Source organism: Balaenoptera ricei, chromosome 8, assembly GCF_028023285.1.
Source record: "Balaenoptera ricei isolate mBalRic1 chromosome 8, mBalRic1.hap2, whole genome shotgun sequence".
NCBI classification, from domain to species: Eukaryota; Metazoa; Chordata; class Mammalia; order Artiodactyla; family Balaenopteridae; genus Balaenoptera; species Balaenoptera ricei.
In genome coordinates, this window is record NC_082646.1 from 8160943 (window position 1) to 8176418 (window position 15476).

The 15476-nt window shown below is 51.6% G+C and overlaps 1 protein-coding gene across 4 annotated transcripts in view; it reads right to left on the reverse strand.

Moving 5' to 3' along the window:
• Nucleotides 1-2417: 2417 nt before the first annotated feature.
• The window catches only part of PKNOX2 (PBX/knotted 1 homeobox 2), a 258706-nt gene continuing 245647 nt past the window's right edge, over nucleotides 2418-15476 (reverse strand). For all 4 annotated transcript variants that reach the window (XM_059930120.1, XM_059930121.1, XM_059930118.1 and 1 more), the window contains 3 exons: nucleotides 6735-6811; nucleotides 5642-5820; nucleotides 2418-4604 (listed from right to left, as the gene is read on the reverse strand). In XM_059930120.1, the coding sequence (XP_059786103.1) occupies nucleotides 4378-4604; nucleotides 5642-5820; nucleotides 6735-6811 (483 nt within the window). In that variant the 3' untranslated portion in view covers nucleotides 2418-4377. The remainder of the gene's footprint in view (nucleotides 4605-5641; nucleotides 5821-6734; nucleotides 6812-15476) is intronic.

Sequence of the window (15476 nt, forward strand, 5' to 3'; positions counted from 1 at the left end):
AATCTTCCCGGACCAGGGCTCGAACCCGTGTCCCCTGCATTGGCAGGCGGATTCTTAACCATGCGCCACCAGTGATGTGCCACCATCACTCTTGCTGGAGCAATGGGTATAGAGATGTATTTTCCTTTTTAAAAAAAACACTCAAATATTGGAGGGAAAGGCAAAAAAGGAAAAGAATAAAAGGGAGGAGGAAGCATAATTAGTTAACGAGCCAACCAAGGAGTGGCAGCCCAATAATAAATGACCCTCAGCCTTCGGGTTGGGGGACCACATGAGTTGCCATTGTCACGACAACCTGGAGGCCACATCATCGGGGGCCACAGTGACTCAACTACATTCAGCTGTAGCCGGGTGGGAATATAGGTCCCGAGTTGCCTGATTGCCCGATTTTTGAAGAGAAACCAGGAATCTGAATTTTTATGTGCAACCTTCTAACTTAAATGTTGGCCCCCAAATTTTACAAAACAATATATGGTCCAAACAAAACATGGCCGTGAGCTGAATTTGACCTGAGTGCCTCCTGTTTACAACTCTGAATGATCAAGTTTGAGGTCATTGTCCTAGGATGCGATCATAACTCATCCATTATGGGGATGTTAGGAGCTCACTTCAGTCTCAATCTTCCCCTAGAATGTGAATTCCCTAAAAGCAAGAACTATGTCTTTGTTGATCACAGTTATATCCTCAGTATCTAGAATTGCCTGGGACAGAGTCGGCGCTCAATTAATACATGAATGAATGAGTCCGTGCCGGCTGCAGTGTGACAGTCACTGCCCTCATCTGGTCATGTACAAGGCAGCAGAGAGGTCCCATGGTCGAGGAAGTTGAGCTCTGGTCATGAATTTCCCTGAGCAGGAATCTCCAATCAGGTCATCCCTGATGGGCTCAGGGCTGGGGCTAAAAGTTAGTCTGAACATTTCCCAGGGCCCTGATACAACAGCTCCATTTTGGGGGTAAAGGAACTCTCCCCCACCCCCAACCCCGCATTGTCCCATCTCTCTTACTTCCGCATGGATTGTGGCACATCTTCTCCATGGGTTGGATAGGATTGGGGTCATGCACAGACAGAGGTTGCTGTCTCAAAACACAACCACCCACATCTCAAATGATTTAGGAAACCACTTTTTAGTTAGAAGCATTGTGTAAAAGATGGTAGAACTTGAGAGAAAAACTTAGGAAGGGGTGGGAGAGGCTGGGGTAGGCCACTGTAATTTCTGAGAGTAGTGTTTCCTAAAATGTGTTTTGTGTGTAACTAGTATAATTGAATAGACATTACTTGAAAGAAAAGATAAATACATTTGGGGAACATGTTAAACAGACAGGTTTCTTTCCTGCAGGACTTCTCAGAGGCTTTAATGTACTAATGCACATTATGAAACTCCTCTAACAAAATATAATATGCAGTTCATCCTAGACTAATTGGGCTGTGGAATTTTTTTTTTTTTTGATAGCATATCTTTTAAGACTGTGTTCCTTGGAAATCACTGCTTTGAAAGCTGTCTTCCTGGCTCTGGAAGGTGAGGTTCTAGGTATCATCGTCCTGTGGCTCTTGAGACTTTTTTCACTGCCCAGAGGCGGCGTCTCTGCTGTGTTTGCAGAATCTCCAGGTGTGACTGGGGGTTGGGCTCTGGGAGGGCGGTGACCCAGGGGACCGCTATCCACGCTGCATGGAGGCCCGTTTTGCCTGTGGAATCGCTCCCTTTCCCATCTTCAGCCTGGCCAGAGGGTGTCCACGGGTAAGTGTAAACTCTGCAGCCTTTTTGAATGGGAACAAGGAACTCCTCCTCCTGCTTCTAAACCGATACCCCAGTACAGGGCCCAGATAAGGAAACCTCTAGGTTGAAAGTAACACGAAAGACTGCCTCTCACTTAGTTGGGGAGATAGCTGCCTCTAAATTTCTTCCCGCCCTGGGGAATAGAGTGCTGAATTATGGGGTTCAAAGGGCAGGCTACCCTCTGGACACAGCTCCTGGATTCAATGTGGCAGTCAAGACTGCCTCTCCTTCCTGATTCCCGGGACCTTTCACCTGAGGGATAGGGCATGCGAGGGCTGGGGGAGGGGCAGTGGCGGCCCCAACTTGCATGGAGGTCGGAAAAGCCAGGGGCTTTGAGGGTAGAGTGTGGTGGAAGAGCTCCCCTGCTATGGGGGCAGCCTGCCAGGAGAGGGCAGTGCAGAGCCTCCTCCTGTCTTCCCTCCTCCATCTCTTTGTCTCGGAGCAGACACGTCTGCGCTGAGTGTACCGAACTTGGCCGTCTTCCTCCCCAGACAGGTAAACTGAGGACACCTAGAAAGCCCTCTTCCTTGGTCCTTTCATGGGTATTCAGGTCAACAAGGAGTATGCTGACGCCTCCAAATTTTCTCTGGTCCAGGGTCCCCCTAACCCCTAATCATAGAAAAAGAGAATCGCGCGCCAGAATTATGGTAGGTAATAAGGTTTACTGAAAACTCGGCCACATTCAGTACTGGTTTGGTGGATACATCAGAAGAGGTTGCATAACATTAGGCAGGTGGAGGGGGCTGGGAGGAGGATGTGTGGGCACGTGTGTGCAGGTGTGCCTGTGCTGGGGTGGGATGCCTGTCCAAAGTGATAAGTGGAAGGGTGTGTGTGTGTGAACAAGAAAAATGAACCAGAACAGGAAATGTATTTTATCCCACTTCACGTTGCAAAAGTCTCACGCCAAAAAAGCTAGACTTTCCCCTACCTATGGCATCAAAAGGGAGTAAAAAATGATTGGATCACCCAGATTATAAATAAGGTTATTTGTTTCTCAAAAATCCCTATTAAAACATTAAATATCAGCTCTTTTGGGGGAAGAAATACATTCATTTCAGGGAGACCTCAGGAAAGCCACCATCCTTTTGCTCCTCCTTAGGGGGCCCTGCGGGGGGGCCCTCGAGTTGAGCCAGGCAGCCGCTTACATCCTGCCACTGACGGAGATGGCCAACGCACAACTGACAAATGAAGCTGCAAGTCCATTAAATTAAATTCAATGGAAAACACACGTGTGATCAGTCCCGTCATTCACAGCCATAGGGGTGGGAGGGAACGGGAGGATGGGGTGCCAACCCCAGGGGACCGGATGTTGAGGTGGGAGGGTGTGTGTTGGGCAGATGGTGGGAAGACTCCTCCTCCTGGTGGAGCCCCAGTTCCTCCAGTGCTGTGTAAGTGATGGTGTGTAGAACAGTGAGGCGGGGGGTGGGGCACCTCCTCCACACTTTGGATATTGATGGGAAGAGGGATGTAGCACCTTCTCCAACCCCTGGCTTCCCACTGGGCTGGATGCTGCTTTCCAATGTTTCTTCTGCCTTCTCTGAAGGATAGAGTGAAGACGAGAGGATGAAGGCTGGTGGAGCTGGCCTGGGAGCAGGGGGACAGCAGTGAGGGACGGGGAGGGTGGACAGATTCCAAGCTAACCCGTCTCCACCCTCTCTGATGGCCCCTGGAGGGGGTGGGACGTCTGGGAGCTCCATCCGAGGGCTGGAACATCTGGGATAAGACGCTGCTGTCCTGTTGTTACAGGAGCTGAGTTCTGTGACCACTGGGGACAGCTGTGGTCCCCAAAGTCACCTTGATATGGCTCCTAGCCCAGGTTCTGCCGTCTCCTTGGGTCCTGGAGCCAACCCAGGTGAGGGGACTCTGCTTAACCTCCTATAAATGAGCCCACCAGCTTACCACTGATTTCCAGGAGAGAGAGAAGGTGGCTCTGGTGGCTCCCATCCCTCTCTCCCAAGTCCACGGTTGCCTGTGCCCAGAGACAGGGCCTTGGAGGACTGAGAGGGGCTCTAGGGAATCCAGGTCCCACTCTGGTCTGCCGGATGTGATGCCTCAGGCCGTTCCCCTCCTCCAGCCATGGATTATATGTTCAGGCTCCCTCCTGCCCTTGAATGTCTCTCAGAGGAGCTCACAACCCTCTGGAGGTGGAACCCAGCCCCCCCTTGTCCCTCCCTTTCCTCCTAACTAACTCTGTTCCCTGGCAAGGCTCACTCTGTGGACAGCACTGATCCACCTCACAGCGCAGGGCTTGGAAACAACGCAAGTCCTTCAGTGGCGGGGGCTGGGGGGCCTGGGTACCATCTGTCCTCAGGGATTTGGTGAGTCCAGATCTCACTCCTGCCTTCCTGTCTAGGCTGCTCGACTGGCCCCGCCAAACGGAGTCCCCTGCAGCTCTAGGGAAGTGGGGCCAGGGTACTGGTTGAAGCTTGGTGGTTGGGAAGGAGCAGGTGTTTCCTCTGCATTTCCTCCAGCTACTGATTTTGGGAAGCCAGGGTCCAACTTCCTCGGTGCTGCCTGCCCGTGTCTCCTTCCCCCCCACCCTGAAGCCCTCCTGACGACACTCCTCTCCTGCTCGGTGATCAGTGCCATCTGGGCTGCCCGACTACTCCAGGGAGTCACTGTGTTCCAAGCCCAGGTCGCTGACATTCGTTGTCTGCAGCTCGTCGGCCTCCTCCTCCAGCTCCTCTTCCTCCTCCTCCTCCATCTCATCCTCATCCTCTTCTTCTGTCCCATCCAATGAGTCGTCGTGTGCGGCCATCATAGCCTGCTGCATGGCCATGGTGGCATTGTCGGAGGACAGGGACTGCAGGTTGTCCAGGTTGATGGAACCTACGTGAGAGAAGAAGGCAGGGGTCAGGCCCAGGAAAGCCAGTGGATTCAGTGGTGAGCTCCTACACTGGACAGTCCCCTGGCGTGAAGTCTCCTGTCTGTTGCCCTGTCAGCCACTCCCTGCCCCATCCCAAGCAGCGGCACTCCTGGGTACCACTTCCTGAGCATCTTCTGGGTAAGTATGTCAAACACTGTTGCCTTTCGAAGAATTCTGTAAGTAGGTATTATCATCCCCATCCTAAAGAGGAGGAAACAGTCTCAGACAGTTGAGTCATTAGCTCAGAATGACACAGTCAGGCATGATATAGCTGGGATTCTCTCCCTGGTTGGTCAAGCTCAAAATCTGTTGATTTCTACTCTACCTCATAAGACTATTGCCCACCACACAGAACTGGTACCCAGTCACATAAATGCATGCATACATGAAGGTACTCCTGCACACGTGTGCACCTCCACTCCACTTCCCACACAGAGCTAGCTTCACATGCTAAGCTATAAAATGTTGTCTGGCTCGTGGCTCATTGAATTATTCATTGTGCACCAGGCGACCGGCAATTAGAAACGTGTATACGGAGGGTGTGATGGAGAAGCTGGGAAAACAAAGCTCTTCCTGGCCTCCGTTCACAAGCCAGCTGCCTGCTTCGGTATGTATAGATGGCCCTGGCTCTTGGGGAACTGTGCAAACACTCACCGGTGCTGAGGGACTTCAGGTGGGTGTGGGACTGAGGAGGGGGGACTCTGCTGAGAAGCCACTGACTCAGATGACCACCAGCTGACTCCCACTCGTCTTTGTGAGATTGCTTTTGGCTTGTTAAAATATATGCAAAAAAAAAAAAATCCCTTTCTTTCAGGCTGACATACGTCATTTGATGGGGATCGGGTAGGGATAAGTATTGTGACAGAGCTGACACGGCCACTCAAGTGTGTAGACGTTCAGCCCCTGACTCTGTGCACAGCTGCACCCGTAGGAGCTCCAGGAGCCCCCTCCCAACCAGCCCCCCGCCCCCGTCTACAGTACCCTCAGCCCCAGCTCTTACCATCGGGGTTTGTCCCCGGGGCACCGCCCTGCTGCTGCAGCACCCCTGCAGCAATGGAGTTGGGCCAGAATCTTTGGGTGGGCCGGTGCTGCGACTTGATTTTCTTGGCTTTGGGGGCAGGGTCGGGGTTGCTGGCGTCAAGCATGGGCTGCAGGATGCGCCTCCGGGCATTGATGAACCTGCCCAGGGGTAAGATGGAGACGGGTAAGTCACCACCAGGGGGCGGGAGCATGTGTGCGCAGGTACGTGTGTCTGTGTGTGTGTGTGTGTGCACGTGTGTGCATGTGTGTGCGTGTGTGTGCAGAGAGCGCCAAGCCGCTTCCAGACTCTCAGCAGCTGGTCCTTGTACGGAACAGACCGGGGTCCGGTCTAGGGTGTGGAAGCACAGCTGTGATGAGCCCTGGGCACCGAGGAGCTTGTGACGTCACCAGGGGGCTTGGTGACCACAAACCAGCGTGGGATGAATGCGTGAGAAGGGTCAGGAATCTCTGCTCCAGACCGGTCAGGACTGAACAGAGGAAGGAAGAGCCCCCCGAGTCAAAGGCACTAACCTCTGACCTGACCTCTCTCCAGAGGACCAAGGGTCTGCTCCCATCCAGCCAGAACTTGCCCTCTGAGATCTCTATGACACCCCAGCCGGCCACAGAGGAGGGGAGCACGGGAGCCCTGTGGGGTGAGAACTGCCAGCTCCTCCCTATCCTTCCTGCTCCCAGCCCTGCAGAGTGTTTCAGCTTGAGCTCTTTTTACATGGGTGGTGAGTAGACCAGATGACCACCGGTGGCCTCGGGTTGTGGGATGCAGGCACCCTTGTGTGTCTGTAGTGCAGGTGGGGCTGGGTTTTCTATTAGGCAAGACGCTTCCAGTGATGTTCCTGACACAGTCTCCCAGGAGAGGGCGCTGAGAAGCTGCAGATGAGGCTGTAGGTGTTGATTCCGGATATCTGCTTCCAGCCCACATGGGACGGCTGGCATGGTCGCCAGGTTGAGACTGAGGCCAGGCTGGGCACTCTAGCCTCTTTCCCCTGCTATGCATTCCCTTGCCCAGCAAGTGGCCCCTGGGTCTGAGAGCCTCTGGGCAGACGATACTAACTCACCAGTTATTCACTTGCAGGAGGGTGAGGTTTGTCTGGGCCGCGATCTGCCTCTTCTCATCCTCTGTGGGGTAGGGGTGCTGAAATGAGAGGTGACGGGCTAGTGAGGGGTGGGCACGTGGTGGCCTGGTCCCCCTAGAGACCATGCCCACGACACAGGCAGCATCGCGGGCCAGGTAGCCCCAGTGGTTTGGAAGCCCAAAAAGGGGAAAGTGTAATGTTGTTCCCCCGAAAGGATGGCCAAGGGCTTGGAGGGAGGCTGCTCTGTGCCTGAGGAGGGCCACCTGCCCTGAGCCCAGCCCCCCGTGGCGGAGGACCAAGTGGTTTCCCAAGGGTTGGTACAGTTCAATCCTGATCACTTCCAAAGCAGCGTCACATTCTCACTTGGTCCACCCCCAAACAGGCAGGTCAGGCATTATCAATATTAGGATTGACAGTGGCCTCTAAAGCCCATAGGACTCTCAGAAGGTGGTAAACGGGTGAACGAATCCATTTAATTTAAACTAACTGACATTTACTGAATATCTACTACGTGTGCAGATTCATGCAGGCATCCTAGGAGACAGAAGATAAATATAATGATAACTACGACTTGTGTCATACTTTATAGCCTATGAAATGCTTTCATGCACTTAATTTCACTTAATAAAGCATATCGGTAAAACTTGGTAAGAGGCAGGTTAGGTGAAGAAACTGAAGGACTATCTCCACTGTCCCCCAGATGGCGGCAGCAGCTCGGAACTCAGTTCTGACGTTGGTCCGGGCTCCCCCCATCACTTCATGCTGCCACTTTGTGAGACGGAGTCAGTGTCTTTGTGAGGGTGAGTGAGGACGTGGGGCAGGGCCTTCAGTCCTGCACTGATTACACGTTTGTCTCTCTCTTGGATCGTGCTTCATGAGGGCAGAGACCAGCTCTTATTAATGTATCCCCAACACCCGCCACATGTACCTGAAGTACAAATGGCTGCCGAGCAAAAGAAAGCAGAAACAAGGCGGTAGGTGCCGGGGTTTGGGTAACAAGCACCAGAGAAGCTTAGGAGAAGTGGGTGTTGGCCAAAGCGCTGGGGAGGCTGAATAGGTCACATTAAAGACTGGGAAAGTTTGGGGTGGCCGTGGGTTAGGGGACCTTCTGGATTCCACTGGGTGGTGAGCCCCATGAAGTCTGGGTCTATGTGTTTGTGTGTCTTTCCCAGGCTTCTGCATAACACCTGGCACCCAGCAGGCTTGCAATATAGGTGTGATGAGCGTCTGAATGGGTCAGAGCCTTGCCCTGGCAGCTAGGGGAGGTTCAGGAGCTCTCAGGGTAGAGGGCCAAGCTGTCCTCAGGTCAGAATCATCCCCTTATTGAGGTGGTACGAGATAGTGGTGCTTGGGCTTTCCAAAGTCCTGAAGACCGGGACTCAGATTCTGGCTCTATCATGAAGAGCTATGAGATCTCAGGCCCATCACTTAACCCCGCATCATAAAGTCATCTAAAGATTAAAGGAAATTATATGGGGGCTTCCCTGGTGGCGCAGTGGTTGAGAATCTGCCTGCTAATGCAGGGGACACGGGTTCGAGCCCTGGTCTGGGAAGATCCCACATGCCGCGGAGCAGCTGGGCCCGTGAGCCACAACTACTGAGCCTGTGCGTCTGGAGCCTGTGCTCCGCAACAAGAGAAGCCGCGATAGTGAGAGGCCAGCGCACCGCGATGAAGAGTGGCCCCCGCTCGCCGCAACTGGAGAAAGCCCTCGCACAGAAACGAAGACCCAACACACCCATAAATAAAATAAAAAATAAAAAAAAAGAAAAAAGAAATTATACTTGTAAAGCTCTCAATAAGAGATCGCTCTTCATACTATTATTGGACAACGTTGGCAAGGTACTTAAAGCTCTCTATGGGATGAACTTGAGACCAGCCACCTCCACAGACTCTCATCATCGGTGACAAAGGAAAGGAACCTCTTCGGTGTCCTCAGGGTCCCTTGACTGAAGCAATCAGGGTCGTGTGTTGTTTTAATTCACACCTCTGACCCTGACCACAACGCCAGGGCAGCTGGGACTCGTGATCCATATAATATTAAGATTGTAACAAGAAGGAAAGCACGTCGGTGTCATAGGAGCCCATTTCATCTAACTGGGAAGGAGCCGAGGGAGGTGGGGAGGAGACTGTAGCCTCCCAGGGGCTCCATGCATCTGACACCCTCCCGGGAGGGGTGGTGGCCCAGCCCTCCTCCCCTGCCCCGTGGAGCTCCAAGCTCAGCGGCCCTGATAAGGAGCCGAGCAGCTTCCCTGTCACCCGTGGCAACCGGTCTGAGAACACAGCAAAAATATAGTAACCTTTTGGCCTTCCCGGGCCCCACTAGGCCCTTCATACCTTCACGCCTTTGCACATGCTGTTCCCTCTGCTGGAATGCTCTTTCTCCCACTTTTCCACTGCGTGCGTTTCTGAGCTTCTGCAAAGACCTTTCACAGGTCAAGTCCTCTGTGAGGCCTTTCCCCCAGCTCCCCCGGGCAAAGTTAGTCGCTGCTGCACTTGAATAATTGCCTTTAGCCCACTATATGGTGATAGATATCTCCCCCTCTCCTGGGAGTTGCTCTCAGGCAGGGACCCAGTCTTATTAGACATTGCATCTCCAGTGTCCAGACCAGTAACAGGCAGAGTGGATATTCAGTGTTCGTGTATGAAACAGATGAGTGAACCAGCACAAGAAGGAGATGGCTGACTTGTTCCCTGAGCCTCGCCAACTCTGCCGGTTCATCAACCACAAACGCTGGGAAGCTGCTACCCCGGAGGTGCCCGCAAGTGAACGATACCCGGCCGTAGAGCTCACAGCTTAGAGGGACAGGCTACAGGCAAAGGAAAAAGCCTCTATTAGAAAGTAGTGTGTCTTCAGCACTGCAGTCTGTAAAGTGTCTTAGTAAAGAGCTCAGATTCTGGAGCCAAAAAAAAAAAAAAGTCGTGTGTAAGTACCCATCAGGTGGTAAGCGAAGTCAGGGGAGCCCTCCCTAGGGAGGAGGGACTTCAATTGGATTTTGAAGAATGGCCAAGCCATCCCAGTAAAGGAGGACCTGGGCGTTCCAGACAGGGGCTTTGCACTGGGACTTATATTCAAGTCAGTCAGATGCAAATCTCGTCCACCATTAAAAACCTCCAGAGGGGCTTCCCTGGTGGCGCAGTGGTTGAGAGTCTGCCTGCCGGTGCGGGGGACACGGGTTCGAGCCCTGGTCTGGGAGGATCCCACATGCTGCAGAGCAACTGGGCCTGTGAGCCACAATTACTGAGCCTGCGCGTCTGGAGCCTGTGCTCCGCAACAAGAGAGGCCACGACAGTGAGAGGCCCACGCACCGCGATGAAGAGTGGCCCCCGCTCGCCACAACTAGAGAAAGCCCTCGCACAGAAACGAAGACCCAAACACAGCCACAAATAAATAATTAATTAATTAGTTAGTTAATTAAAAGAAAAAAAAATTAAAAAAAAAAAAAAACCTCCAGAGAAGGAAATGCTTCAGGCTCACCCAGATAATGTTTGCTGTCTCTAAGGAGGCTTCCGGTGCGGGCCGCCATTCTGAGTGGATGCCATCAGTCCACAGATTAACGTGCTCCCAATTAATGGAGAGGGAGGGAGGCAGGGTCCCTGAAACTGGCTGCTTGTCCTCTTATGGTAGGGATACAAAGCCCTTATCCTCCTGGGGGGCAAGTCCCACCACCCAGCGCTCCTGGGACCAGTGTCTCGTAAGGCATGCGGGGGAGGCCATGGGGTGAGTGGCAGCATCTGGCACGGCCTTGGGGACAGGTGTGTCGCCAGAACATTCCTGGCGCCATGTCTGAGAGCTCATGGGAGCGGTCCAGCTTGTCCATGCCTCCAGCTTGTCTACGCCTCACACCAGATGATTCCTGAGGACAGAGTCAAAATAGTCCTGGCCCCTGGACAGCCCTCGATTTGGTCAGTGCTACTTTTAGCACAATCGGAACGGCTCGAGGCCAGGGACGGGGAGAGGAATCCAGCGAGATGGTGGTGAGCCATCAGGCCGCGGCAGCTGCTCTCTGATAACTATTTGGAGGAACTCCTCTGGAGTCGGGAGGGAAGGGCACAGACAGCAGCCCTCTAGAAGAGACAGAGGATGGACCAGAAAATTACAGCTCCTTTTCAGGGCCAGCAGGGAGCCTCAGGTGACCGGGCAGTGCTGCCTGGTGGTTAAGAGCATGGCCTTTGCAGAGGTCAAGTCCTGCACCCACGACTTAACCAGCCGCGTGACCTTGGCAATTTATCGTTCGATGTATGCCATCCTCAGTTTCCTGGGCTTAAAATAGAAATAAGAAGATGGTGATTACTCCTTGGACTTCAGGGATGATTGAATGAATGATGCAGGCAAAGCACGTGTGCTGCACTGACTCACTCTGCACCACATGGCGAAGACTCCCAGACATGGTATCATTGAATATTTAGTCTCTGGGGAAGGGAATTGCAGGATGTGTACTGAGCAGGCATTTCACAACACCACAGTTGGCATTAGGACGCTCCTCTGACGTCTAACCAAACTCTTTCCCTGACACCTCCCTTCTGGTCCCGTAACTCAAGTCTCATCTGGGCTAAATTGAAGCTGAAGGCATCTCTCAGTTCGAACTATGGGCTCCCCCTAGGGTCCCAGGTCTGAAAGCAGCTCAGCCAGGCTGGCCCATGGGCCCCTGGCCACGTCTTTCACTCAAAGCCCACCCAAGATGGTGCACGCACCTCCTAGCCCAGGAAGACCAGCAGGAGGCCGGCCGCGTGCTGGAGGGACACAGGGTGTGGGAAGCAGCGGCCTGCAGGTGTGAGTCGGAGCTGCCGCTGGAGCAGGGCCTGGAGCTGGCTTTCCCACTTTCCTGCACTGGGGTCAAACACACCCTCCTTCCCTTCTCGCTCCTGACCAACTGTGGGCACATGATCTGCTGCGGCCACAGCTTGATAGCGTGGCCGCTGCTCTAGAAGGGCCAGAGACCAGATGGAGGGAGGCAGCCAGGATGGTGAGGGGCCCTGAAACAACCACATTTCATCACATCGGAGATGCAGGGCACACACTGACTTCAGAGATACTGGAGCAGTTTGGGATGGAGAGGAGCACACAAGTCACCCAAGGACCCTCCCTTTCCTGCTGTAGCTGCCCTTGCTTATATGTCCCACTCTTCCATTTCTCTCTCTTTTCAACTCCCCTCCCCACTTACAATTGTGCACACACAGAAAAGCACAAAGAACAGAAATGCATAGCTTGGTGTAGTATCACAAATACCCATGTATTTGACCCGCCAGGTCAAAAAATAGAATTCTACCAGCACCCCAGCAGCCCCTTTTCTGCCCCCTCCCAATCACTTACCTCCAAAGATATCCTCCCCAAAGATAACCTGATGTTTATGGTAATTACATTTTTTGCTTTTCCTTATAGTTTTACTATCTATGTTACATCCTTAACCATTATGGTTTAGTTTTGCCTGGTTTTGGACTCTATATAAATGGAATCATATAGCATGCAGTATTTCACTCCACAGTATGGTGTGAGATCCACTTATGGCTGTTCTGTGTAACAATCACATTCATGTTCATTGCCGTATAGTTTCTCATTGTAAAAATCTACTGCTTTCCCTTTCTTCACCCTCCTGCAATTACAAAACCACTCTCCCTCCCTCTGGCTTCTTCTTCAATCCATCCTTCTCAAGGCAGCAAGATTGGTCCTTCTTAACCTGCCCCCAACCCCTTAAGTCCCCCCCATGAGCTCTGAGCCCTCACCCTACCCAGGATTCCACACACTACAAGGATGATCTGTTGCTTTTCACCCCAACCAGACAGGCTGCAATGTTTGAGAAAAGGGTCCACACCTGTCTTTTCATCCCCACCTCACTGGTGCCGAGGAAAATGCCTGGCCCGTGCCGAGTGTTCAGTATGTCTTCGTTGACTGATCATAGGACCCTAAGGGGTAACTGGTACTTGTCACCATTCCCTTTGCGTGTGTTTGTGGATGTGAAGATGGGTAGGAGAAGGTGGGGGAATTCTAGCTTGTATCAGGCTGCCTACGTATTAACAATGCTATTCCCACAACTGATTGTTTCAAGCATATTTGTGGGGGAAGGGGGACGGGGATGGGGTACCTTCTGCACATGAGAAAACCGAGCCCAGAGGCATTAAAAACTGGCCCCAGGTTATATTGGGGGTACGTGGCAGAGCTGGGACCCACACCCCCTGTATCTTTAACCACGTCCATTCCACCTCTGTCAGCTACTGTGCTTTTTAACATATTGTTGATCTTCACCATAGGTAGGTATTATTATCTCCATTTTATGAAGAGGAAATTGACATCAGAGAAGTTAATTGACCCGCTCAAGGTCATATAGTCAGTAAAAAATGGAGCAGGGCTCAATCTCAGGTCTGTCTGCCTCCAAAGCCTTGTTCCTTCTACTGTACCAGGCTGCCCTAAAGGAACTAATCTTTTCTACAGACCAAACATCCCCAGCCTTTAACCATTCATCATGTGACACATTTCCTGTCGAAGTCATTTGAACAGACATTTCCCCATCCTGGCTGCCCTTCTCTGGACACAACTTGTCGAAGGACCTTTTGATATCTGATGCTCAGTCCTGGACACACTATGCTGGATGTGTCTGACCAGCAGGATGGGCAAAGCCCCCTCACCTCTATCGAGTCATCTATTCCCCAACCCCTTGCGTGTGTGTTTGTGTAACAGCACTTGATTACATCATGGGATGACCGCTCGTAGTATGTGTATGATTTATTCCCCCGATTAATTTATCAGCCCTTTGAGTGCTGAAATCATGTCTCCTACCTGAAGCTTAGGTGTTAGTGGACAGTTTAGTTAAAGATCTGTGTTCTGGTGGAGAGAAGCCCCCGGGATTCAGGAAGAACAAACAAGAGATCTTCCTCTACTTTCAGGGAACAGAACTAGACCTGGGTAAACTCTGAGATTGGAGAGCACAGACTTTGTCAGCTTCTGCCTTTTTGGTGCCTTGTTGACTCTTCCCAGCACCCCTCTCACAAATCCCCGGGTCTTCATGTTATCCTACAGTCAGCTTCCTGAATTGGAGGCCTCTGGCCTCTAGGGCTTCACGGTCAAATCCCCTGCAACTATGTTCATGATGATGGAGATAAAGCTTTCATCAGATTCTCAAAAGGGTCAAGGACCTAGAAGAGGTTGAAAACAATTGCTAGGAACCTTTCCTCTGGCACCCCAGTCTGGCTTACCTCCTCAAAATGCTGTGTTTAAAAATGTCCTAATCTTCATCTTCTACCAATAATAAGCACTGGCACTTTCCCCATGAAAGTGATCTTAGCTGAGTGGGTATAGAAAACCAAGCTTTTGGACTAATTCATACCTAAGCTGTGAAGGAGTGATGGCCTCAGGGCCTCGCTGTAGGTATTTTGACAAGGATTGGATAATTTTAAGTGGGTCTCTGATGAGTGAGATTTCAGATAAGGTGATGAAGTTAAAGGAAAAAGCAGTAGACAAGGTATTCTGGAACAAGAATGGTTCAGTCTCCCTAGGCCATTTTCTTGCTTTTCAAGGTTTCTTACTTTCCTCCATGGATTCCCTAGAAGTGTCAAGGTTTCTCTCAGCATTTTCCAAGGCAGGGCAGATTGTGGGGATTCCTGGAGGGAGACTGAGGGTATTTGTAGCAGCATCTGTGTCTGTATCAGGACAAAGTACCTTCACATCCATCATCTTATTCTATCCTCACAACAACACTCTGAGCTGGGTATCGTGATTCCCATTTTACAGCAGAGGAAACTGAGGCTTAATGAGGTTAAGCAATTCACCGCAGGTCTGCTGGCTACGTAGAGGGGGCAGTGAGACTCAAATCTAGATCCTGCCTCCGAGTACCACGCCCTTTCCATAGACTGCCTCTCTCTGTTGTAAGAGCCACCGCTGTTCTAAGTCAGCTGTCGATGAAGCCTGTACATGGGCCTCTGACAGGGATAGATGCATGCTTCCTTCAGAGCTTAATACAATGCTAGGCACAGGGAAGGGGGCAAGAATGTTTGCTGAGTGACTGAAGGCAACACCAAGGCGCAGAGGCAACCAACTGGATCTCACCTCCACGAGCCTTCCTTGGCTGGGAGCCTGTGTGCAGGGCACACGCTGTACCCACAGCGGGGATGAGCCCAGCATGTGAGGCTCTAGCCCTGTGGGTGAGGATGGCTGGGAATCTGACAAAGAATCCCAAAGATAAGGACGGGCTCAGAATCGTGGGGTGTACAGGAACGTGTGTAGCAGCAACACTCAAGGCCCAAAAGTTGAAACAACCCAAATGTCCATAAACTGATGAACGGATAAACAAAATGTGGTCTATCTACACAATGGGATACTGTTCAGTCATACACAGGAATGAAGCACTGCTATATGGTACAATATGGATGAACCCTGAACACATCACGCCAAATGAAAGAAGTCAGTCACAAAAGACTCCATATCGTACGATTTCATTCATGTGAATTATCCAAAATAGGCAAACCCATCGAGACAGAAAGTAGATCACTGGTTTCTAGAGGCAGGGGAGTGACGGCTAATGGGTACAGGGTTTCTTTCCAGGGTGATGAAATATTCTGGAATTGTATAGTGGTGATGATTGCAGAGCTTTGTAAATATACTTGAAACCTCTGAATTGTACAGTTAAAAAGAGTGAATTTTATGGTATGTGAGTTATATTTCAATACCAAAAGAATCAAACAGAGAAGGCTCCTGGTGTTTTTGTGCACTCAGCTTTTGTGACTATAGCCGA